This window comes from Drosophila guanche, unplaced genomic scaffold (assembly GCF_900245975.1).
Source record: "Drosophila guanche unplaced genomic scaffold, DGUA_6, whole genome shotgun sequence".
Taxonomy (NCBI): domain Eukaryota; kingdom Metazoa; phylum Arthropoda; class Insecta; order Diptera; family Drosophilidae; genus Drosophila; species Drosophila guanche.
This window is the reverse complement of record NW_022995752.1, coordinates 1,931,096-1,952,033: the sequence shown is the minus strand read 5'-3', so window position 1 is coordinate 1,952,033 and position 20,938 is coordinate 1,931,096. Positions and strand designations below refer to the sequence as shown.

Sequence of the window (20,938 nt, the reverse complement as noted above, 5' to 3'; positions counted from 1 at the left end):
ATTTCAGGCCAAAGTTTTGACCATCGTGTAGATGCTGCTGCTTACTTTGCCGGCAGGACTCTTGTTGCACTTATCCCCAGAGCAGGTGAGGCATTTAGTCTTGTTGTAATGCCCATAGGCAGGCTTCAGGCTTCAATGTGCAGGGACCCACAGCGGGATGTACGCAGCCATGCAACTGATGGATCACTTGATTATCTACAAAGGGAGCGAAATTCTATAGAGAGGGTTTTCTGAGGGTGGATCTGAAGCATACTCACTCCATGTGTATTGTAGTGCCAAACAATCGAAGCGAGTGCTGGAGGCATTTCGCACTCCCTGATGGTAGATACCTAAATGGAGACTGGTCTCATTGGCCGTGGCATTGCTGCACGTGGTCTTCGAGGGTTTCTTTCAATCGTTGGGCGTGGTGCATGTATAACACACCAGCGATTCGGCTCTATTTAGAAAAAGTATCCATTATATTTCTGAAGAGATTCACCAAACTGCACGCAAATACAAGCAATCAGAACACTAGCAATTATCGTTTTCGTATACATTTTATTCGCTATTTGTTTTAGTTTTTTCACTGGTATAATTCACGAGTACTTTGCTATTCGCTTTAAACTAAAGTTTTTTGACAGTTTTCGAATACTTTTATATCGTCTTTTTGCACTTTAAAGAGGGATCCGCGATAAGTGTACTGCCATATACAACAGTATATAAAAATTGCCTTATCTTGAAAGGTTTATCGTTAATGTGGATTAAAAAATGCAACAAATGCATTTTTTCCCCTCTATAATGAATTCAAATTTGTATTAAAAAGAAATTTGAATGCGAGTCGAAGGGCTTGTAGGTGGAAATTGCTACAATTTTCTTAAATTTATTATTGAACACTTTAGTTACTTTTTTTAATGAGATTCTTCCACTCTTCGCTCTCTCCTTCTTTATCAGTTCTTTTCAGTATCTGAGTTAACTTTAATCGCAGTTCTAACGGCTTAGTCATGGCGGGGTCTCCGCCCAGAAAAGCCCCCACAGACTTATCGCTTATCTGTCCACCATAAAAATATGCTAACCATTGGTACTGCTATCAGCTATAACCATATAATACGTACCTGTTGTTGGCGATCGAAAAGGGGGAACTTTTTGGATGGATTTCTTTAAGTGGCGATCATAAAAGCCTAGGCCAAAAAGAGTGATTCACAGTTCCCCCAAACTTTACTTTGCATCACGACAAAGGCTTGTAAATAATTATTATGCTCATTCGTTGAGTATCATGGAAAGAAATAAACCCCTAAATGAGTGCAATAAAATCAATGAAAAGAGGAAGTAAGTGGAAGATTTACGAGTGGATCCTTCTTTGATCCCAAAACTATTTTATATATTTACATAAACTATCTTTAAAAATCTTATCATCTAACGCTAAAAATCAAAATTCGGGTGCGTATTGTGGATCCTAACTGAGAATCTTGGCCAGCAGCAGGGCCAGGACGGAGCCAATCATGGTGTAGGCGCTGCCACTGAAAGTGCCTGCGGGATTTTTCTTGTTGCAATAATCCGTGTTGCAGTTGCGGCAATCCTTGCTCCAAATTTCTCTGTTTTCCACATTCGTCAGATTCAAACCACAGGCCATGGTATTAGGATGGACACAGCCCAGGTATTCAATGATGCGACTGTTGTCTGGAAAATTTGGGTTCGAAATTAGCACTGGGTGGGAACTCTTTTAGGGGAAGGCACTTACTGCTAGCATGGTAGTAGGTGAGATTGGTGCAAAAAAAGGCTAGACTGCCTTCCACACTGGGGACATTATTGTGCAACGTGGAAAGCCACACTGAGGTTTCATTGGCCGTCACATTGCTGCAGGTCTGGAGCGTGGGATTCTGGCAGCTGGCTGGATCCTTGCAGCTGTAGCAACTAAGAGAGTTTGCTAATTGCACGCCCACAAAGGCCACAAGAACCACATCAAAAATCACCTTCTTCCACATATTTAAATTGATTTATTTTTCGATTTTTCACGACTGTGTACTGTTCGGCACAGGAACTCAATGGAAACTGAAGCTATGCACTCAATAGCAGCGCATTATGTAGTGCGGCACATTTGTCGATCATAAAAATTGTGGATTTTATACCCCAAATAAAGATAAGAGCTCGCTTATCTATGGGCTACGACCTACATTGAGTCAGTTAACCATTTCCATGGAATTGACTAAACCACAATATATACTCCAAAATTCTATTGATCGAATGAAGTGATCGAAAACGGAATACAATTTTTGAATTGGCACTTTCCGTTTCCTTTCTTGGTATATTTCCATCTAGTCATTTCAATCCTTCCAATCGACATTTACTTGTTGCCATTTGATCATAAAAGTTATATCGAAAACACATCGTAAATCATGCCTGCTTGATATGTGCAGCAATAGAAAGATAAACAGACTTAGATGGGAAATAAAAACATAGAAAAATAGTGGAAACATAAACCAGAAAGTACTGGAATGCATTTCGGCTCCTGTACTTCAAAAGTTTATGTTCTGCGATTGTTTACACTGGAATACCACTGATAGACAGGAGGGTCCCTCGAATGGTCGTTCAGTGGCAATGCTGGCAGACAAATGTGTGTTTAGTTTCCATGTAGTTAAGATATTTACTTTATAATTATAAAGGTAGATATTATATGGTTTCACGCAGTTTGATAAGAAAGCGTGCGAAAGTAATATAAGATATGCCCATTCAAGGTCTAGAAAATGCAAATAAAGTTAGGGGAATGCTGAAGCTGCTATGGTTAATCCATTGAGCTTTCCTTGCTCAATTACTTAACAAGTTTTAAAATTTGAAGCATAATTTAACTTGAAATTATCAGTCTTACTATTAGATGTTTGGAGTTGTTCGATTAAATATGAATATATTGAAATAAATAGCATAAAATACCATAAACACCCACAAAAGACTCTCACTTAACACTCATGTTCTCACACATGTTAAGTAGTTAATGGTGCCTGTATATTCAGAAAAACACGTTGCTTAAACTCCAAGATAATATCCCGGAATAATTTTCAAACTACATTTGAAAGGGCCTTTTGCCAGAGGTGAAATTGAAAATCATACATCACAATCCTAGCCATTGCCCAGGACATGCTACGAATAGCTAAACAGCAGGGGACTCAGCCTCTGGCAGGAGAACACCGAAGACCACAACGAGGCTAAGCCGCTGTCAAGGATGCGTGGGCGTGGGGGAATAATACAAATGACAGGACAAATGAGTGACTGCTGCATGGGGAAGCCAGAATCCGAATCAAAAGCCACACAGAGAGAGAGAGCAAGAGAGAGCGCACTCGAAGTCAGTAAACAACACGAAAACATGGAATCGCCTGAGGTCGAGATTTAAAAAAATATATCGTACGGGAAAGCACGATGTTCAGGTAAACAACAGAATTACAATATGCTTTCTTAAAAATTAAAAAAGGAAATAATACAACCAGCATACACAGGGCACAGAATGGGAGAAAAGCGCAAGCATTGCCCTGGCAGTACAATAAGCAAGGATAAGCATCGAAATGATGATGATGATGAGGATGTGGATGATGAGGATACTTTTGGAGAGTGGCTAAGAGCAGCCAGGGCAACCAAAGAAAGACAAATACAAATACAAACACAAACACAAACACAAACACGGTTACGGATCTGCGACAGGCGACAACGATAGCAAAAGTCGCAGTCCTCGTAGTCGCAGTCGGCAGCAGAGCCTTGACAGTTACATTTGTGTCTCCCCCTCCTGTCTTTTGCTGTTTGTCTTTTTTTTTTGCCTGCCCAGCCTCTTGTTTCAGTGACAGTTTTTTGTTACGGGTTTCTTTGCACATTCCCGCATGCACATTGCATTCATATTCCAGGCACGTATCCTTTTTAATCCTGACAAGAATATTATTTCCATAAAAAACTGAAACTGAGAGAGCGAGAGCGAGCCAGTGCCATGGCAACATGCTTGCAGATCAAGCATACGACGCGTAGGCCACCTAACTGAGTCATAGACAACTCGGAAATGGCCACGAACCAGATGTATTTAATATTTTCCTTTTTTGAATACATTTCGTTGGAGTTTCAGGCGCAAATGTAACAAACGTTTTAAAGGGAAAGCTGAGAAATTGCACGCTAAAAGTGGGAGAGGAATTTCCTTACAGATTTAATCAGCCAACCTCAAGACCTAAAAGCTCAACTTCATCTGGCTGATTCTTCGATTGGTTAAAAACAAGCGTACGTCGAATTCCTTTTTCTATCCTTTCGACAATATTTGTTGGCCACATAACAAATTACAAAAGCTGCAAAATAATTTATTACAATCGATGCTGGATGTTGTTGTGGCAGCTGCTGCTGCTGGACAGAACAACAATGTAGACTACAATGCAAACAAATCGACAAACTATAATAATAAGACAGTCCCCATGGCATGCCAGCAGATAAAATTAGAGACTGAAGCGAGGCAAAACAAGAGAGAGGGGAACAAGGGGAAACACAGTAGACAGTAGGGGAAGGAACAGTAGGATAGTGGGGACTGTGGGGTATGCCCCACTCATTGCATTGTCTGCAGCAGCTGCAAAAACTTTCAACATCAATGAAAAGGAAACAAACAAATTTTACATTTTCCATGTCTCGACTGCGTCCTCGACTGGACACAGGAAACAGAAACAGAAACAGCAACAGCAACAACAATATCCATGCAACAGGAACAAGAAGAAGAGGAAGACGAAAAAGCTAAGCGGAAGCGAAGGAGAGCCCAAAAAAGGAGGGAAACCCCAGAAGAAGAAAAAAAAAACAATAAGAAAACATCTTAAGCACTGCCACAAGTCGTTAGTCGGGGTCACCAATTCAAGGAGAATTAAAAAAGGGCTAAGGGGTGGCGGAACTTTAAAGGATAAACAATTGTGCTGTAGAATCTTAGCTATTTTTTACAGTGAGTTGTTTACATAAGAGTCACCGATTAACATAATCGATGAATTCTCAAATATGGGAATGTAAAATGTAAATTAAAATGAATCAAATCATTTTTCGTGGTTCAACTTCGTAGCGATTCAATTTCTCTTCCTTTTAGTGATATATTTCAATATTTTATCGTTAGCTGCTGAATTTGAATTCAGCTACAACAACAGCTACAGGATGCCGAGATCATGAGCTTCCGCACAAGGAAATTAATTCTGAAAGTGAATGAAGGGAATTTGAATTTAAAATGGCTATCTGAAGTTATATTCTACTTAATATTATATAATTTTCATATACTTTCGCTACGCACTATAGAGATTATGCCCCCTACATCTAAGGATGTCCCATATCATGCTTTGTCCTCAGTTCATTGGAGAGTGAACATAGTGACAGCTCCAATGCAGTATGCATCTACCCATAACTGTTCAATTTGCAGTTCATGTCTTGACTTCGGTGCTCCCCTTTGCTTGTGTTCTTTTTTTGCTCCTACCACTTGCTGTTAACAAGTTCACGTGCAAAATTGCAATGACCCAAAGGACATGGCATTCACACATACACAGGAACGAACAGGAGTAGCACACACCTCTTGGGCAATTTGCTGCTAGCTACCTAGTAACCTGTCGGACTACTCTCCCTCCTTGCTTGCCGACACGCGTGGCTGCAGTGCTAACTGCTTTGACAACAGCAGCTGGTAAATGGAGAGCAAGCGGCAGACATTCGAAAAACAAGAGGCAAATCGACCAGAAACCGACTGAACGTTTGCAGCAATTTGTGGTAGCATTTAATCAACAATTAGGAGTGTGTGTTGGCCATCAGAAATGTACCATGAAAACCATAAGGGGACACTCCAATAGGCAACTTATGGCACCACACACAGCCACCAACCCAAAAGTCCTTTCTATTCACTTTGCAAATTGCCTCATCTTTGCACTTTTATTTGCCTTTGGGCCAATTATTAAGTAAATTTGCCTTCAGTCTCTCAATGTCTGTCTAGAATTGTCGATACGGATATGGACTGAGACTCTGTTTGGTGCTCCTCCTCCTCTTCCTCTATGCTGCACACAATGTGTCAATATTATTTTATTGGCTTGAACATTTTTCTGGGTCAATTGCTTCCAGTTGGAGTTGATGAATGGATTGAGCAGAGGCGCATAAATGTCTTTCTTGACAAAGTCTGATGTTTCTATGCATTTAAATTCAAAGTAATTCCGTATTGGCATGAAATAGTCAAAAAACAATGCAAATACTCAAGAAAAAGGATTCTCGTATTTGCTTGATGTGTGCAAAAACATATTTGAAAGTAGCGCCTTAGTGAGTGACATAACAGTGAGCTTTTGAACAGCAACATTCATATCATTACAGTACACTGTGTGCTATGTTACATACATCGTGCAAATGTTAGCTATTTCTAGACTTTTAGCGACATAAAGTTAATTTCTGCAAATTTATTATAGACCAAGATACATTTTTATAATAATCTCTGCAGCAAACAAAGATGTCTGCATTCTGCTTTATCTTTTAAATTTCCATTCATTTGTAATTTGTGTCATAGCACCCAGCTGCATTCCAATTATGTAATAAATTTGCTTTCCGGCGCACAACTAACAGAATAACAGCGCACTGTTAACCATACATGTTAATGTTAACGTAAACACCACAGCCATCCAATTTGTGTTATGTTTATAATTCAATCAAAAATAAGCTCAAACTCCACTTACTGATCCTATCCAATCTCGCACTGCCGATACTCGAGAGTATACGCCTGGATAATCGGGCCGGGCACAACCGTAGCCCCAGGAAACGACACCCCAGAGCGTTCCATTGGCGGCCAGCGGTCCACCGGAGTCGCCCTGACACGCATCCTTGCCGCCTTGCTGCAGACCCGCGCATAGCATGCGATCCGTGATGGTGCCAAAGCTGCCGTAGGCCTCGGTGCATTGTGTCTGGCTGACGGTCGGCACAGTCACCGCCCGCAGGATGCTCGTCGGCTCCTGCGAGCTTTGGGTGTTGCCCCAGCCGGAGACCAGCACCGCAGTGCCATCCGCAATGTCTGCATCCTGCTTGGGCAGTCCAATAAACGCTTGAGTTACGTTGCTCCTTTCGTAGTCCGCCAATTCCAGCACCGAATAGTCGTAGTCGATGGTGAAGGTGTCGAATTTTGGATGACGATGGACGCGCTTGATGCCCACCAGGATGCCGCCCGAGTCGGTGCGCGTGGAGCCGATGCGCACCTTGGACACCAGGATGGCCGATCCTTCCGTACAGTGAGCAGCGGTGAGCACCCAGCCGTGCGCAATCAGTGAGCCGCCGCAGAAGTGATAGTTCCTCTGCAGCGACACCTGGTAGGGTATTGCCTCAATGGTCGTCGCCTGGCCGCCCACAATGCGTCCATCGAGGCGCGGCCGACGCGCCGTACCAGCCAGACAGCAGCCAACTAGCAGCAGTAGCAGTAAAATGGCGGTTTGAAAGCGTTCCATGGTGCAGCGAGTGCCGTTCCTGACCAAATGTTGCCCCAGTCCATGGCGTTGCTGGGTTTTATAGGCCGTCTGCAATCTCTCTCTATTCGACTATCAATTGGTGTTTTCAGGGTCCATCTAAGTGTGTCCACTTGGCCTAGTTCGATGAGTTGGCACTCCATGCAATAAAAAATCGTTTATTGCCGCCACAAACGTCGTTTCGTTATCTTAAGGGGTAAACGCAAGGGGAGCAGTGCACTCGGCTACAGCTTGAGCCAGGTCAGAAATTTATTGTTGGAGGGCATATCCACTTGCTTCTCCAGCCGCAGGCCATGCTCCGTGGCCAGCACCTTGAGATCCTTAATGTCCCGCACACCCCAAGAGGCATTCCGCTGCCTAAGGCTGCGGTCAAAGTCCACATTGCTCTGTGGTTGCAGGACCCCATCTTGGGCATACGGCCCGTAGGTGAACATTTTTCCGCCCTGCTTTAGCAGCAGCCCAGCTGCGCGGAAGAGTCCCACGCTGCACGCCCAGGGGCTGATGTGCATCATATTGGAATTGAAAATATAGTCGTAACTTGCGTTCTGCGGCGGCACCTCCCACTGCCCGGGGTCCCGGGTAATGTCCACGTGCAGGGGCGCCCGTATATTGCCCGTCGCACAATCTGCGGCGTACGCCGCAATGGAGGGGAACATTTCCCGCGCATTTTCCGTAGTCTGTATGCTGATGTTGGGCAAAAATGGTGCCAAAAAGCCCGCGTGCTGCCCGGATCCAGAGGCAATTTCGAGCAACTGTAAATTGGGTGTGGCTCTGTCCACCTGCGCCACAAGCGCCTCGGCAATGGGCTGCGAATTGCGATCCGCCGATGGGTGCGTGCTCTTCATGGAGCGGCTGCAACGAATCGAAGTGTGCAAAAGTCGTTTCAACAAACTGTCGGTATATATTTTTAATTAAACAATAAAATAACGGTAAACATCAACTTTTTATGTATGTCAACAAACCTCATTTTGGCAAGAAAAGATTAAGTGTGACCGCGTTTTCGATCAAAAGTATTGCATGACCCTCAGAAAAGTACCAAAAAATACATTCTCTTTACCCAAATATACTGCAAATATACCGAAATATTTAATAATTGTGCTCGACTTTGATCTTCTGTTTAATATTGCCAGCTGGCACTAACCAAATAGGCACTACCAAATACCATTTGGTTAGTGCAGCTGGTTAGGACTCTCAGCTTTAAAACTGTAATTTTACTCGAATCATCCTTCAGTTCTCTACAAGATTGGTTGGTTTTCATGACCTATCTATTTTCAACTGATTGCGAAATAAGGCTAAAACCAAAATTGTCAACCATAAAAATCATTAAAAGGTACCTTGGTGGGAATGGAATGTTACTTCATTTGACAATTGGGTGCTGGCCACCCTTTGTGAACCTTGTTTTCATTATTTAATTTTACAATTTTTTTTTCAAAACTGAGATTTTACTTTCAGTAGTTCTCTGAATGTGAGAATTTTAGCTCTGTGTTTGGGACTCTATATTCTGTAAATTCTTGTAAAAGATTATTCAGTTCTGGGCTCCTGAGCGCTCTTTTCATGTCATATGTAATTCTATCTATTCTTCCCGCAGTGTATTTTTGTATTTGAATTTTTAAACTAAACAGTCAGGGAAATCTTCTCCAGCGCCTAAACGGTCAGAGTGTGACCCTCGGAAATATATCAAAATATACATTCTCATTTTCCCAAGTATACCGCAAATACACCGAATCGCAACACACTAATTCTGTTTTTCGCAATTCTTTATGCCGGCATTGTTTTTTCAATTATTTGTAGTAAATAGCAATTAAAAGTGTATAAAAATGTCTGACAACGATGATGACTTCATGTGCGATGATGATGAGGACTATGGATTGGTAAGGAAACATTTTAAAACAAGAAAAGATATATTTTCAATGACGTCGCTGGGTTGGGTGGAAATTATTTTTCTTTGCAGGAATATTCTGAGGATAGCAATTCGGAGCCCGATGTGGATCTGGAGAATCAGTACTACAACAGCAAGGCGCTGAAGGAGGAGGAGCCCAAGGCGGCGCTGGCCAGTTTCCAGAGAGTGCTCGATCTGGAGAATGGTGAGAAGGGCGAGTGGGGCTTCAAAGCGCTCAAACAGATGATTAAGATTAATTTTCGTTTGGTAAATACGTAAAATTCGTGTATCCGAATGTCTAATTAATATAAAGCTCCCCCAGTGCAACTACGACGAAATGATGGTGCGTTACAAGCAACTATTGACGTACATTAAGAGCGCCGTCACCAGAAATCACTCGGAAAAGAGCATCAACTCGATATTGGACTACATATCCACCTCCAAGAATGTAAGTGAAACACCACACAAATGTATTTAATAATCAATTTTTCATTTTCCTTGCAGATGGCTCTGTTGCAGAACTTTTACGAAACCACTTTGGATGCTTTGAGGGATGCAAAGAACGACAGATTGTGGTTCAAGACAAACACTAAGTTGGGCAAACTCTACTTTGATCGCAGCGACTTTACCAAGCTGCAAAAGATACTCAAGCAGCTGCACCAGAGCTGCCAGACGGACGATGGCGAGGATGATCTCAAAAAGGGTACACAACTGCTGGAGATTTACGCGCTGGAGATTCAAATGTACACCGTGCAGAAGAACAACAAGAAGTTGAAGGCGCTGTACGAGCAGTCGCTGCATATCAAGTCGGCCATACCGCATCCATTGATTATGGGCGTGATACGCGAGTGTGGCGGCAAGATGCATCTGCGTGAGGGCGAGTTCGAGAAGGCGCACACCGATTTCTTTGAGGCGTTCAAGAACTACGATGAGAGCGGCTCACCCAGGCGTACCACATGCCTCAAGTACTTGGTTCTGGCTAACATGTAAGTGACATCCCACGAGAAGAAGGAAACCCTCTTAATCCATTCTTCTTTTGTAGGTTGATGAAATCAGGCATCAATCCATTCGACTCGCAGGAGGCCAAACCGTACAAGAATGATCCCGAAATACTCGCCATGACCAATCTGGTTAATTCGTATCAAAACAATGACATCAACGAGTTTGAGACCATTCTGCGCCAGCATCGTAGCAACATTATGGCCGATCAGTTTATACGCGAACACATTGAGGATCTTCTGCGCAATATACGCACCCAAGTGCTCATAAAACTGATTAGACCGTACAAGAACATCTTTATACCATTTATAGCCAGCGCCCTGAACATTGAGCCCGCCGAAGTGGAGAGCCTTCTGGTCTCCTGCATTTTGGATGAGTAAGCAAATGGCTTTCTCCTCTTTAATGATTGATTAATTAATGCTTTTTCTACTCGACAGCACCATCAAGGGACGCATTGATCAGGTCAATCAGGTGCTGCAGCTGGACAAGGTCAATAGCAGCGCCGCTCGCTATAATGCCCTGGAGAAGTGGTCCAATCAAATCCATTCTCTGCAGTTTGCTGTCGTACAGAAAATGGCCTAAATACGCCTAATTGTGGCCTTTTAAACCCGCATTAAATTATCTAGAATATATCCAACCACAATCCTTTATTCAATGTCAAGCAGGTTGGACGCTTTTCTGTTCTCTCCCACAGCAATTGTAGATGCACAGGCGGAGTCTGTACAGCCCAAAGACACAAACGGAGAAGCAGCACACAAGCAGCAAGCAGCCACAAAGCGTGCCAATGGCCAGGCCTGGTCGAGCCCAGTCCAGGATGGGATATATAAAAGGATTGCCATCGCTGCAAAGTGAAAATATGAAAGAGAAAACCTTTAGGAATTGAATGGCATTTGTCACTTACAAATCATGTCCGTTGCACCAGTGGTAAACCAGCGAGAAAAATCCAAATGTAAGAATCACCGCCAGGGGATAGATACAATGCAGGATGTGTGTGGGAAACGCCAGCATGAAGCAGTCTAGGATCATGAAAATCGAGTTGAAGGCGTGCTCCCAGAGGTTGTTCAAATCTGCACCAATTTCGGGCATGGCTAAGGAAGAATATCTAGAGAGGATTAAACCATTTCAGCTGTGAAATGTACACTCACATGGGTAGAGCGCTGCCCAGTAGATCAACGTTACCAGCATCGAGAGCGCCACAGTTGTGAAATGGGAAAGCCAATAGATCTTCAGCGCCACGCTGCCAGGAGCTGCAAGGAGAGGTGGGACTCTCACGCAAGGAAAATCTTTAATGGTTTTGAATTCTCACCGAAATATGTGGGTTTGCTGAAGTAAATGCTGGCCACAACAGCACCATAGACGCTGGCAAACAGGCACAAACTGAAGCCCCAATGCGTGAGATAAATAAACCAAGTGCCCTCGTTGAACACCTTTAACAGACTTCCAATCACGCCAGCGGAATAGAAAGTGGCGAGCAGCCAGCGGTACAGCAGCCAGAGGACACTTCGTTCTCCACGCTGCCACTGGGAGCGACAGAACACGCCGGGATCCGCGTGATGCAGCGAGAACTTGGAGCGCCGTAACTCCTGTCTGAGGGGCAGACAACACGAATCCTCACTTTCCTTCCGCATCGTTTGAAGATTCTCCCTTTTCTGGTGACTCTTTCCGCGGTGAAGCTCGAACTGGCAGCACCACGCGAAGCAGGTGTTTTATAGCCCCACAAATCGGCTATGTTTAGGGGATAATCAAGCGAACAATCGGCCAATCGCGGCCCTTATCTTCCGGTACGACAAGATTTTATGTATATTTTGGCGCGCACGCCACTGATAAGACCCCCCATGGGCGCGTAGAGGTCATGTCTGGACGCCAAAAATCATTCATAAAATGTTAAAGGGTTCAATGGTCGTGGAAAGTTTTCACAGTATTTATAAGTGTGTATATCCCTGGCATTATTCTCAGCTGATTCATGGTAAAACCATAAACCTATTGGCACTCGCTAGCCCCACGGGTTTTCCCTACAGTCAGACATGATAAGAAGTCATAGAAACAATGTACATGGCACTAGGAATACACTCACAAAGCAAGGTGAATTTATCGTAGCAATTTGGGTATTTAATAGCACAAATTGGCTGACTAAGAATAAGCTTATGAATACTACTTAACATGGCTTTAAAATATGTGAAATGCTGTGCGTTTCAAGCGACCTGCACTGTTTCCGTGGAGGCTCTTGTCGAGGGTATCTCCAGCTGCTTTTGCCCACTGCAGCGGTTGTAGATGCACGTGCGGAGTCTATAGAAGCCAAAGACCAATATGCAGAAGCAGCTCACGAGCACAACACAACCAAAGACGGTGCCTATGGCCAAGCCTGGTCTCTCCCAGTCCAAGATGAAGTAAATGTAACGATTGCCCATGCTGAAATAGGGATTCAAAGTGATTAAATTCTGTTGAAAAGTAGACGCAGCCAAAACTCACAAATCAACGCCTCCAGACCAGAAGTAAATCAGCGAAAAAATGCCATAGGTAATGCCCGCGGCAAAGGGATAAACAAAGTGCATGATGTGCGTGGGAAAGGCCACCATAAAACAGTCCACGATCATAAAGATCGAGTTGAAGGCATGCGCCCAAAGGTTGTACAGATCGGCGCCCATTTCCGGCATGGCTATCAAGGAGAAATTTGTGTAATCAATTGACAGCCCGTGGAGCTACTCACATGGATAGAGTGCTGCCCAGAACACAAGCGTTATCATCATGGCAATCACCACTGTGGTGTAGTGGGAGAGCCAATAGATCTTCAGCGCCACGCTGCCAGGAGCTACAAGAGCAGAATGTGCCATGAAAAGAAACCCCTCAAATGGAGCACAAAACTTACCAAAATACGATGGTTTAAAAAAGTATATGGTGGCCACCACAGCGCCATAGGTGCAGACATAGAAGCACAGTGTAAATCCCCAGTCCGTGAGGTAAATGAACCATTTGCCGTCATTGAAGCTGCTCACCAAGCTACCAATCACGCCACCGGCAAAGAACCCCGCCCAAATCCAGCGGTACAGAAGCCACAGAATATTGCGATCCCCGCGCTGCCACTGCGAGCGACAAAAGACACCAGGATCATCGTGATGCAGCGAGAATTTGGAGCGCTGAAACTCCTGCTTGAAGGGCAGGCAGCAGGAATCCTCGCTGGTGTCCCGCATGCTGTTTGTGCTCGGATGTACGCGGCGTCGCTGGCGCTGGACTAGGGCTGACAGGAGGGACCACACCAGGCGGCTCGTTCGCTGGTAGAACACGGACTGTCGTAGCCACGCGGCATAACCGAATGATAGCCATGCGAATGGGCCATAATTTCCGCAAATCGTTTTGGCTTGAATCGGCTGGGTAATCGAGGAGTGATACGAGTTGACTGCTTATCAACCGTTTATGTCTAATTCAAACAGCGCGCGCACCGCACAGATAAGATCTCCAGAAAAATGCGAACGTGGTCAAGTTGGAGCAGGGCTATCCACTAAAGTGGGAACCCTTGGCTAGCCAGCACACAAGACCCAGGAAAACCAATCGATGGCCCGTAAATATTTAAACATGTTTTGGGAATTTTCGCACATGATTCAAAGTCAATAATAAAGCAATTGATGGCCGTGGCAGAGGTGGGCGGCTTTTCCTTGTGGACAGCACTCCAGAGGCTTCAGACAGCGATAAGGAGGCAGAAAGAAAACAAAGCTACACGCAAAATATCAGACAAATTAGGAACATGGTTGTGGGAATACCCTGGAGAAGTAATTCGCTTGTTAAAATGTTCCCCAGGGGCTTTTGGTTCACTTGAAAGTTCTCTGGAAGTTAGTTTTGCTTTTTGCGTAAATCTTTATGCCCTCCGAAAGTGTATTTCTGGCACATGTTTCCACCTTTCCTTGTAGCAAAATTTATCAATGTTTTTTTGGTGTGGTCTGCCTGGGCATGTCTAATGTGAAAGATTGTCGCTGATTGACGTTGTTTCCTCTTCTGATATCATCAGAGCTTTGACAATTGTGGAACTTGAACTGCTTCAAGTTTACCATTGAATGGAGGGCTTTTGCCATTAGGAAAGTCCGTTAGGTAATGATAAGGGTAGGAATAGTACTCATATGAATTCTATCTCTATGATGAATCATTGATTGTTTGACTATTACAGAACGAAGTTATCACTTGGGTAATACAGGGTATTTATAAGTGTTTACAGGATAATATTTCTAATGCAATTCAAGGTTAAAAACAGCGTAAACGTAAACACATGCCAGGCATTTCTGTTGTCTGATATTTGATCTGTAATCACACTTACTCCATCTAATGATATCTGAGAACGCCCCCTTATCCAATCGATCAAACAAACCTCTTGCCGCTGTCAGGCAATTTCATCTTAAGATTCTGATTTGAATTCACAGCGAAAGTCCCAGCAAAACTGAGTACCAATTATAATTAAGTATATGCAATAAAAAGAAGATAAATCAGAAGATGGGCGTGTCTTAGCTTTACAAACGTCGACGACACTTTCGACTTCGTCAATGGCAAGGTCAGCTGCAAGGTTAACGAACCTGTGGACCCGCTTTACCCCTGATAATTGGGAGGCTGTAATGCTGGGAATATATGTAAATTCCATATATATGAGAAATATATGCAAATATCAGGGAGGAATGTCAGTCAATGTGTAATCGATGCTCGGGAGCGATTTTATTAAATGGGTGTCGGTCTCGGGTGTTCAATTGATCCAAATTCAATTGCGAAAACGAAGTCAAATTGATGACCAGGCCATGACCTATACCCAGTCACACACTCTATCTCTATCTTGAGTTTGAACTCATATAAATCAATTCATTTCACTTTGAACTTTTATGGGCACGTCAATTTCTGGACTTTAAGCTGAGTTCTTGGAGGTTATCGAAAGCCAATTTAGCTGCAATTAGTCTGCGTTCAAGTACCCCATAATGGCTCTCTCTCTCTTTGTGGATTAGATAAGGTGTACGTACCATATAGTAGAAAGAACCTTACCTTTCCCCACTTTGCTTATCGTCTATTTATACCATTTGTCGCGCAATGTAGGTCAGAAAGAACCAAATTGTATGTACTATGTGTATGTAATTCTTGGCACAGCATTTTTTGGCTGCTTTTGAAAATATATTTCTCTCTCGATAGTGATCTTAATTGGTCGACCTCTATGGCTTCAAGTTCAGTGCTGGTTAACAATGACAGAGATCTCAGTTGCATGTGTGTGTGTGTGTGTGTGCTGTCAATATCTTGATATAATATCATCCATTAAACGATGGTTCTCACACCCAGAGAGAGACAGAGAGAGGCCCAAAGAGAGTCGTCTCTTTTGACTGCAGAATTGGTCCCTATAATTAATTGAATTTACGCTGAAAGATCTGTCGCTGTCGCTTCGCAGATCGGTTATGATCGTTTATAAAGCATGATATGTCTATAGTTTATTTTCACATTTCCCGTTAGGCATTCGATCAAAACAGTCCCTCGTTCTGCTGCAACGCGCTGCTACTGCTGCTGCTGCTGCTTTGCTGCCTGTCTGTTGTGAGTGCTCCGAAGTTCGTCATCGTTTCGGCTCGGGTTCGGGGCTCCCTGCTCGAGCGATCGCTGGGTTTCCCATATAAGTACCATATCGATCTGCCCAGTAGTCGTGTCCGAGTGCGCGTGCCAAGTGGAGCTACTATTTTTGCTAATTGCTGCTGCTAACTTCCCAACCCCCCAGTCCCAGGAGGGTTCAGTGCTTTTTTTCAAGATCACTCAACATCATCGTGTTCCCTCCCCCCCGTATCGCATTCTCTCTGTTTCCTTGTTTATCTTTCCTTCTTGCTCCCGCGGTGTTCGTGTCGCGTCGTAAACATAACTCAAAGCTCTGGTTTAGTCAGAGGAGTGGGGAAACAGCAAAAAAAAGGCCTTTTCGGGAACGTCAGCCAGTTGCCGGCTATACGCGACTCACGTCGGAGGGTTCTTCTGCCTCAAAAAATCATCTCTACAATAAAAAACAGAACAAACAAAAAATATGCTTTTCGATGACTTCTGCAAGAGCTTCAACAAGGAACTGCAGCGGGAGAATTTTGGATTTGCCTACAAACGCGTTCATTTGTTCTACCGATCGCAGGTGAGAAAGGAATATGTGAGATGTGGAATATCCCCCCCATAGTACAAAAAAACATCCCATATGGTATCAGAGTTCAAACAGCAGCAGTGCAGGTGTAACTATTGTAATTTCCAACGAACGTTGTAACTGCTGATCGTCGTGAGATCATTTTCCTGGGAAACTTTAGCACGTGTTTCGAAACGAAAGTTATGTGAGGCGGAAAGAGTGTAGGCCACAGATCAGCGACAAGCTGATCTAATCAACATTTATTATGTGATACAAATCAATTTGCAAATCAAAATTCCTGATGTTCGATGCAATTTCGCTTCGTTTATACAATCTACAGCAGATCAAATGTATTACATAAGGCGAAAAAGGTAGTAGTTCCCCATCCAACGATAGGTTGTATAAAAGCTGTCAGCTAAAAGCTAGAAACAAAAGCAAAAATATTATAAAAATAGCTCAGCTAACAGCTGAGATATCAAAAGTGCCAACAAATCATTTTAAACAAGTGTGTGAGCAGTTTAGATAAAAATCAACAAAAAGGAGAGTGCTTATTCCAAAAAACAACTGAGTTATAGATCAACATTCAAACAGAGTATTAAATATACAAACAATCAGAATTCTAAATCCACAAAAAACAGAGTTCACATAACACAGAGTTCACGAATGAATGGAAAGCACAACGGATCCCAAATTAAACCACATGCCTAAGAAGCAATTAACACATTTTAATTTCATAACCGAAAGCTTTACTACCAACTGTGTGGAGTTCTCATGGGAACAGAGCAGTAAATGATGAATGGGAAAGCAAAAGCTCCAGCCAAAAACTAAAACTAAATGATGACAAAACAACGAAAACCGAAAACTACCTTCCAGCTAATTATCTAGATAAATGCACTATAAACAAAAGCTGATAAGCACTGCCAGTGTTTTTTTGTACATTTCATTATATGATAACAAAACAACCCAAAGAGCATTTCAAAGTACAAATTCGGCGTAACAAGAAATGAATCATTTCGAACCCCCAAAAAGGGTTCGTGGAATGCGAATCATAACAGGAACCAGACAAAATATGTGATAGTACGGTTTACCCTTATCAGGCTTCAAACAAAATAAATGCCAGCTCATAAATAAAGTAGCGTAAATGTAGCGTAGATGCCAACGATTTGATTTCCGCACAAATTTTCCAAACTAATTGTTATGATGATTACGAGTGTTTATGATTATTATTATTACACTTGCGTAAATGGAGATTTTTGTTTTGTTGATTTGCTAAGAAAATAAAAAACAAAATGTGACTCGCTTTATGTATCTGCCACTGCTACGTCATTGTGTGATAAGCAGCAAATGTGGCAGAAGCTATCATAAATTAGTAAAAACTGCGCGCATTTTGTTTGTTTTATGACCGAAAAGGTGTGGAATATTTAATTTAGAAATTACACAACACAAAACACAACCGATCCGCCGTGTATAAAACAAGTGAAATCTGAAATCAGCGATAAGGACTCGTGGAAATTTCAAACAATGTCTAGGGGTTTTTAATTGGGACTTTTAAAGGTTATATTTAATATAATTTTGTACAAATTGTAATGATTGTAAGAACTGGCACTGGAATACGTATTTAAAATAATTAAATACAAGATCATGGTGTTAGGGGCAGACGTTGATTTGAACCCACCGGCGATAAGGATTTATGGGTACATTTGATTGCACAAGTGCAAGTTCTGCAATAATGTACATGACTCAGTACATTACTTTTACTTACACTGAACCTTCATATAACATTTAATCGTGTGTAGTTTTCTTTATAAATATCTCTCGATCGCTTATTTCATCGATTTTCTTTCCTTTGCAGTGGCAAAAGGAAGAAACGAATGCACTCTACTTGCTATATCGATGGATATGGGCATTGTTCTTTCTGGGAGTCTATATCATGTGCATTATCGTGCAGTTTTGCGATGGCAAGTTCTTCATTTACATGACCAATTGGGGCTATGGTTTGTGCACCATTACCATGCTCATAGCAGCGGTGCAGGTCACCTGCTGGCACTTTGATCTAAGGAACACCCGCAGTCTGGTGCAGGAATCGGGCAACAAAACGGAGACCACGAGAGGCCTAAAGATCTACTGGTGGTTGTACAATATGACCATATCGCTGGCGTTGATCATATCCACCGTGTACTGGGTCTTTCTGCATGGCAAAATGAGTGAGTAGTTCGAGAATTGAATTACATTATGTACTGTGTTGAATTACTTCAATTAATTTGCAGATAAACCCATGCGTTTTCCGGCCATTAGCGTTATTACCCATGGACTGAATACGGTGATGATGCTGATCGATTTCCTGATTGTGGCATTTCCGCTCAGACTGCTGCACATGGTCTACAGCATGGCTTTGGCGATTATGTTCTTTGTCTTTACCCTCATCTATCATCTTTGTGGGGGCACAGATGAGTAAGTGTCGCACCCGTATATCTCTCTCGCTTGTTGTATAATATTCATTACATTTTCTTTTCTCTGCACATAGATTTGGCAATCCCTATGTGTATCCCATATTGGATTGGAACAGTCCCACACGCTGTCTGGTGACATTTGTGGGCATCTTTGTGCTGATCATGTGCTACTGGCTGCTGCTCTTTGGTCTCCACAAGCTGAAGAGAATGTTTAATAGGGCATTCAGTGTGGTGTGGACACCGCATGCTGTGGGTCTCATCTGAGTACCGTCATAGCTTTAACAATCTCTAAGAATCACCAGCATTATACAACCTCAAGCACACCACTCACTCACTCACTCATATGTATCTATGGCGAGCTGCACTCTTACACATTCGCATGCATTTATTTATACATAAAATATACATCTAGTATTTGATACAATAAGTTTTAATCATTTGGTTCCTTAATGTCGAAGCTACATGCATACACAGCACACACGCATGCACCCATTATGTTATATCATATCAATTGGTTTAGTTAGGCTAGTTAATAAGCAAAGATCTTGTTACTATATGAATGACATAAATAGTAGATATTTAGTTATGAAATTTGTTGAAAAATACTCTGTGCATTTGGTTTGATTCTGAAATGTATTATGAGAAATTTGAAATTGTATAAAGAAAATAGCGGGATAAAATGAGATATACACTAAGAAATAACATGGAAGTAAATAAAAATCAAAGCTGACCAAGTTTTAAGTGAAGAAATCAAAAGCTGACAAGGTTTAAGTGAAGAAATCAAAGCTGAAAAGATTTTAGTGAAGTTTATTTAAGTAAATTGAAGATTAAAGTAACATTAAAGTGTGAGACATTTTTTAATTTTTAAGAGATTCTGATTCGAATGGAAACATGGAATTATATTAAGTTTTAAATTATGTTGCATAGAATATGGAAATATGAAAAAAGAACTATGCTATGGCTAATTTCTGTGCTTCAAAAACACGAAAATTCATCTACAGATATAATTTTCCAGTCTCGTAATTTCTAATGCTGATGGGAGTCTGAATATCAAAGTAAAATTAAAATAAGTTTTAATTAATCATAGAAGCTCTGGACGAGGACCGGTTTTGGAGGGTATGACCTATAAGTTGTGATGAAAACCATATTTTAACGGGAACTCTGAATCCAGGAATAATTTATTTTGATTTTCAAAATTTCTGCAAATATTTGAAATTTGTATACCCGGTACTCGCAGAGTAAATAGGGTATATTGGGGAATAACGGTTGTATGTAATGCACAGAAACGTTTCCGACCAAGTGAAGTATATATTCTTGATCAGCATCAATAGCCGAGTCGATTGAGCCATGTCTGTCTGTCCGTCCGTCCGTCTGTCCGTTTTGTTTGTCGGCTAGTTCTCAGAGACTATAAGAGCTAGAGCCACCAAACTTTGGCTCCGGACTGCTGTATGCTCACACTGAAACCAGTGTATTTCGAAAATGAGCCACGCCCCCTTCCGACCCCGCAAACGGGCGAAAACCCCAAAATCTACAATTTTGAAGATAAAAGAAAACATTCCGTAGGGAATGGCCATATCTATCAGATCACTAAATTCGGATCCGATTGGATTATTATTATAGCCAGAATGAAGAAATTAATTTGCAGTGGCTAAACCCACCCTGTCCCGCAGCTTTTGTTGTTCTTTTTACATTCTCTCATTCACACTCTGCTTCTGCTTCACTCGGCCCCTGCCTCTGCCGTCCCTCTGTCTCTGCCTCTACCTAATTTAAACCCACCCCGTCCCGCAGCTTATATTTGTTTTTTTTTTGTGTGCGGGCGCTGTCTCTGCCTCTGCCACGAGTCTGCAGTGTGTGGGTCTAGGGAAGGGCGTCGAGCTAAAGGAGCGTGTTGGTGTGAGTAGTGTTGTTGATGTAGATGACAGATGAAGAAAAAATTTAAAATTTGACAAAACACAGCTACGGTGCAGATGTAGTACTGAGTGCCGGGTATACAAGTTGTGACGCGTAAGAAGCGTCTCACACGTCCCTTCTCGTTTAATTAAGAATAGCTATCTGAAGCTGAATCTTA

General features: G+C 42.4%; 8 protein-coding genes across 10 annotated transcripts; 2 read left to right on the top strand and 6 right to left on the bottom strand.

Annotated features, from left to right (window-relative positions):
- LOC117587725 lies at positions 1 to 551 on the bottom strand. The gene is given in 4 exon segments (XM_034278643.1): positions 1 to 132; positions 134 to 195; positions 258 to 434; positions 479 to 551. Coding segments are annotated over 4 exon segments (426 nt in total). The 5' UTR covers positions 537 to 551; the 3' UTR covers positions 1 to 3.
- Positions 552 to 1,306: 755 nt separating this feature from the next.
- On the bottom strand, positions 1,307 to 2,037 carry LOC117588224. The gene is made up of 2 exons (XM_034279370.1): positions 1,718 to 2,037; positions 1,307 to 1,656 (listed from the first exon to the last, which is right to left on the bottom strand). The coding sequence occupies exons 1-2, from the start codon at positions 1,959 to 1,961 to the stop codon at positions 1,433 to 1,435; spliced, it is 468 nt and encodes a 155-aa protein (XP_034135261.1). The 5' UTR covers positions 1,962 to 2,037; the 3' UTR covers positions 1,307 to 1,432.
- Positions 2,038 to 5,234: 3,197 nt separating this feature from the next.
- Positions 5,235 to 11,971, bottom strand: LOC117588218 (protein rolling stone-like). The gene is made up of 5 exons (XM_034279363.1): positions 11,627 to 11,971; positions 11,466 to 11,567; positions 11,222 to 11,408; positions 10,993 to 11,161; positions 5,235 to 5,991 (listed from the first exon to the last, which is right to left on the bottom strand). The coding sequence occupies exons 1-5, from the start codon at positions 11,946 to 11,948 to the stop codon at positions 5,938 to 5,940; spliced, it is 834 nt and encodes a 277-aa protein (XP_034135254.1). The 5' UTR covers positions 11,949 to 11,971; the 3' UTR covers positions 5,235 to 5,937.
- On the bottom strand, positions 6,590 to 7,455 carry LOC117588221 (trypsin-1). Its single transcript, XM_034279366.1, has one exon. The coding sequence runs from the start codon at positions 7,422 to 7,424 to the stop codon at positions 6,651 to 6,653; it is 774 nt and encodes a 257-aa protein (XP_034135257.1). The 5' UTR covers positions 7,425 to 7,455; the 3' UTR covers positions 6,590 to 6,650.
- On the bottom strand, positions 7,585 to 8,509 carry LOC117588222 (UPF0585 protein CG18661). Of its 2 annotated transcripts, none has more exons than XM_034279368.1 (2): positions 8,405 to 8,509; positions 7,585 to 8,294 (listed from the first exon to the last, which is right to left on the bottom strand). In XM_034279368.1, exons 1-2 carry the CDS (start codon positions 8,407 to 8,409, stop codon positions 7,667 to 7,669), a joined length of 633 nt encoding a protein of 210 aa, XP_034135259.1. In that variant the 5' UTR covers positions 8,410 to 8,509; the 3' UTR covers positions 7,585 to 7,666. The 2 variants fall into 2 exon arrangements, with proteins under 2 accessions (XP_034135259.1, XP_034135258.1); XM_034279367.1 differs by having other exon boundaries at positions 7,585 to 8,333; positions 8,405 to 8,445.
- LOC117588216 (COP9 signalosome complex subunit 2) lies at positions 9,161 to 10,957 on the top strand. Of its 2 annotated transcripts, none has more exons than XM_034279359.1 (6): positions 9,161 to 9,313; positions 9,394 to 9,588; positions 9,644 to 9,769; positions 9,826 to 10,307; positions 10,364 to 10,696; positions 10,758 to 10,957. In XM_034279359.1, the coding sequence occupies exons 1-6, from the start codon at positions 9,260 to 9,262 to the stop codon at positions 10,900 to 10,902; spliced, it is 1,335 nt and encodes a 444-aa protein (XP_034135250.1). In that variant the 5' UTR covers positions 9,161 to 9,259; the 3' UTR covers positions 10,903 to 10,957. The 2 variants fall into 2 exon arrangements, with proteins under 2 accessions (XP_034135250.1, XP_034135249.1); XM_034279358.1 differs by having other exon boundaries at positions 9,635 to 9,769.
- Positions 11,972 to 12,407: 436 nt separating the features above from the next.
- Positions 12,408 to 13,625, bottom strand: LOC117588219 (protein rolling stone). The gene is made up of 4 exons (XM_034279364.1): positions 13,187 to 13,625; positions 13,028 to 13,129; positions 12,790 to 12,976; positions 12,408 to 12,729 (listed from the first exon to the last, which is right to left on the bottom strand). The coding sequence occupies exons 1-4, from the start codon at positions 13,506 to 13,508 to the stop codon at positions 12,513 to 12,515; spliced, it is 828 nt and encodes a 275-aa protein (XP_034135255.1). The 5' UTR covers positions 13,509 to 13,625; the 3' UTR covers positions 12,408 to 12,512.
- Positions 13,626 to 15,940: 2,315 nt separating this feature from the next.
- On the top strand, positions 15,941 to 19,700 carry LOC117588220 (protein rolling stone). The gene is made up of 4 exons (XM_034279365.1): positions 15,941 to 16,435; positions 18,273 to 18,624; positions 18,688 to 18,871; positions 18,945 to 19,700. The coding sequence occupies exons 1-4, from the start codon at positions 16,337 to 16,339 to the stop codon at positions 19,132 to 19,134; spliced, it is 825 nt and encodes a 274-aa protein (XP_034135256.1). The 5' UTR covers positions 15,941 to 16,336; the 3' UTR covers positions 19,135 to 19,700.
- Positions 19,701 to 20,938: the final 1,238 nt, after the last annotated feature.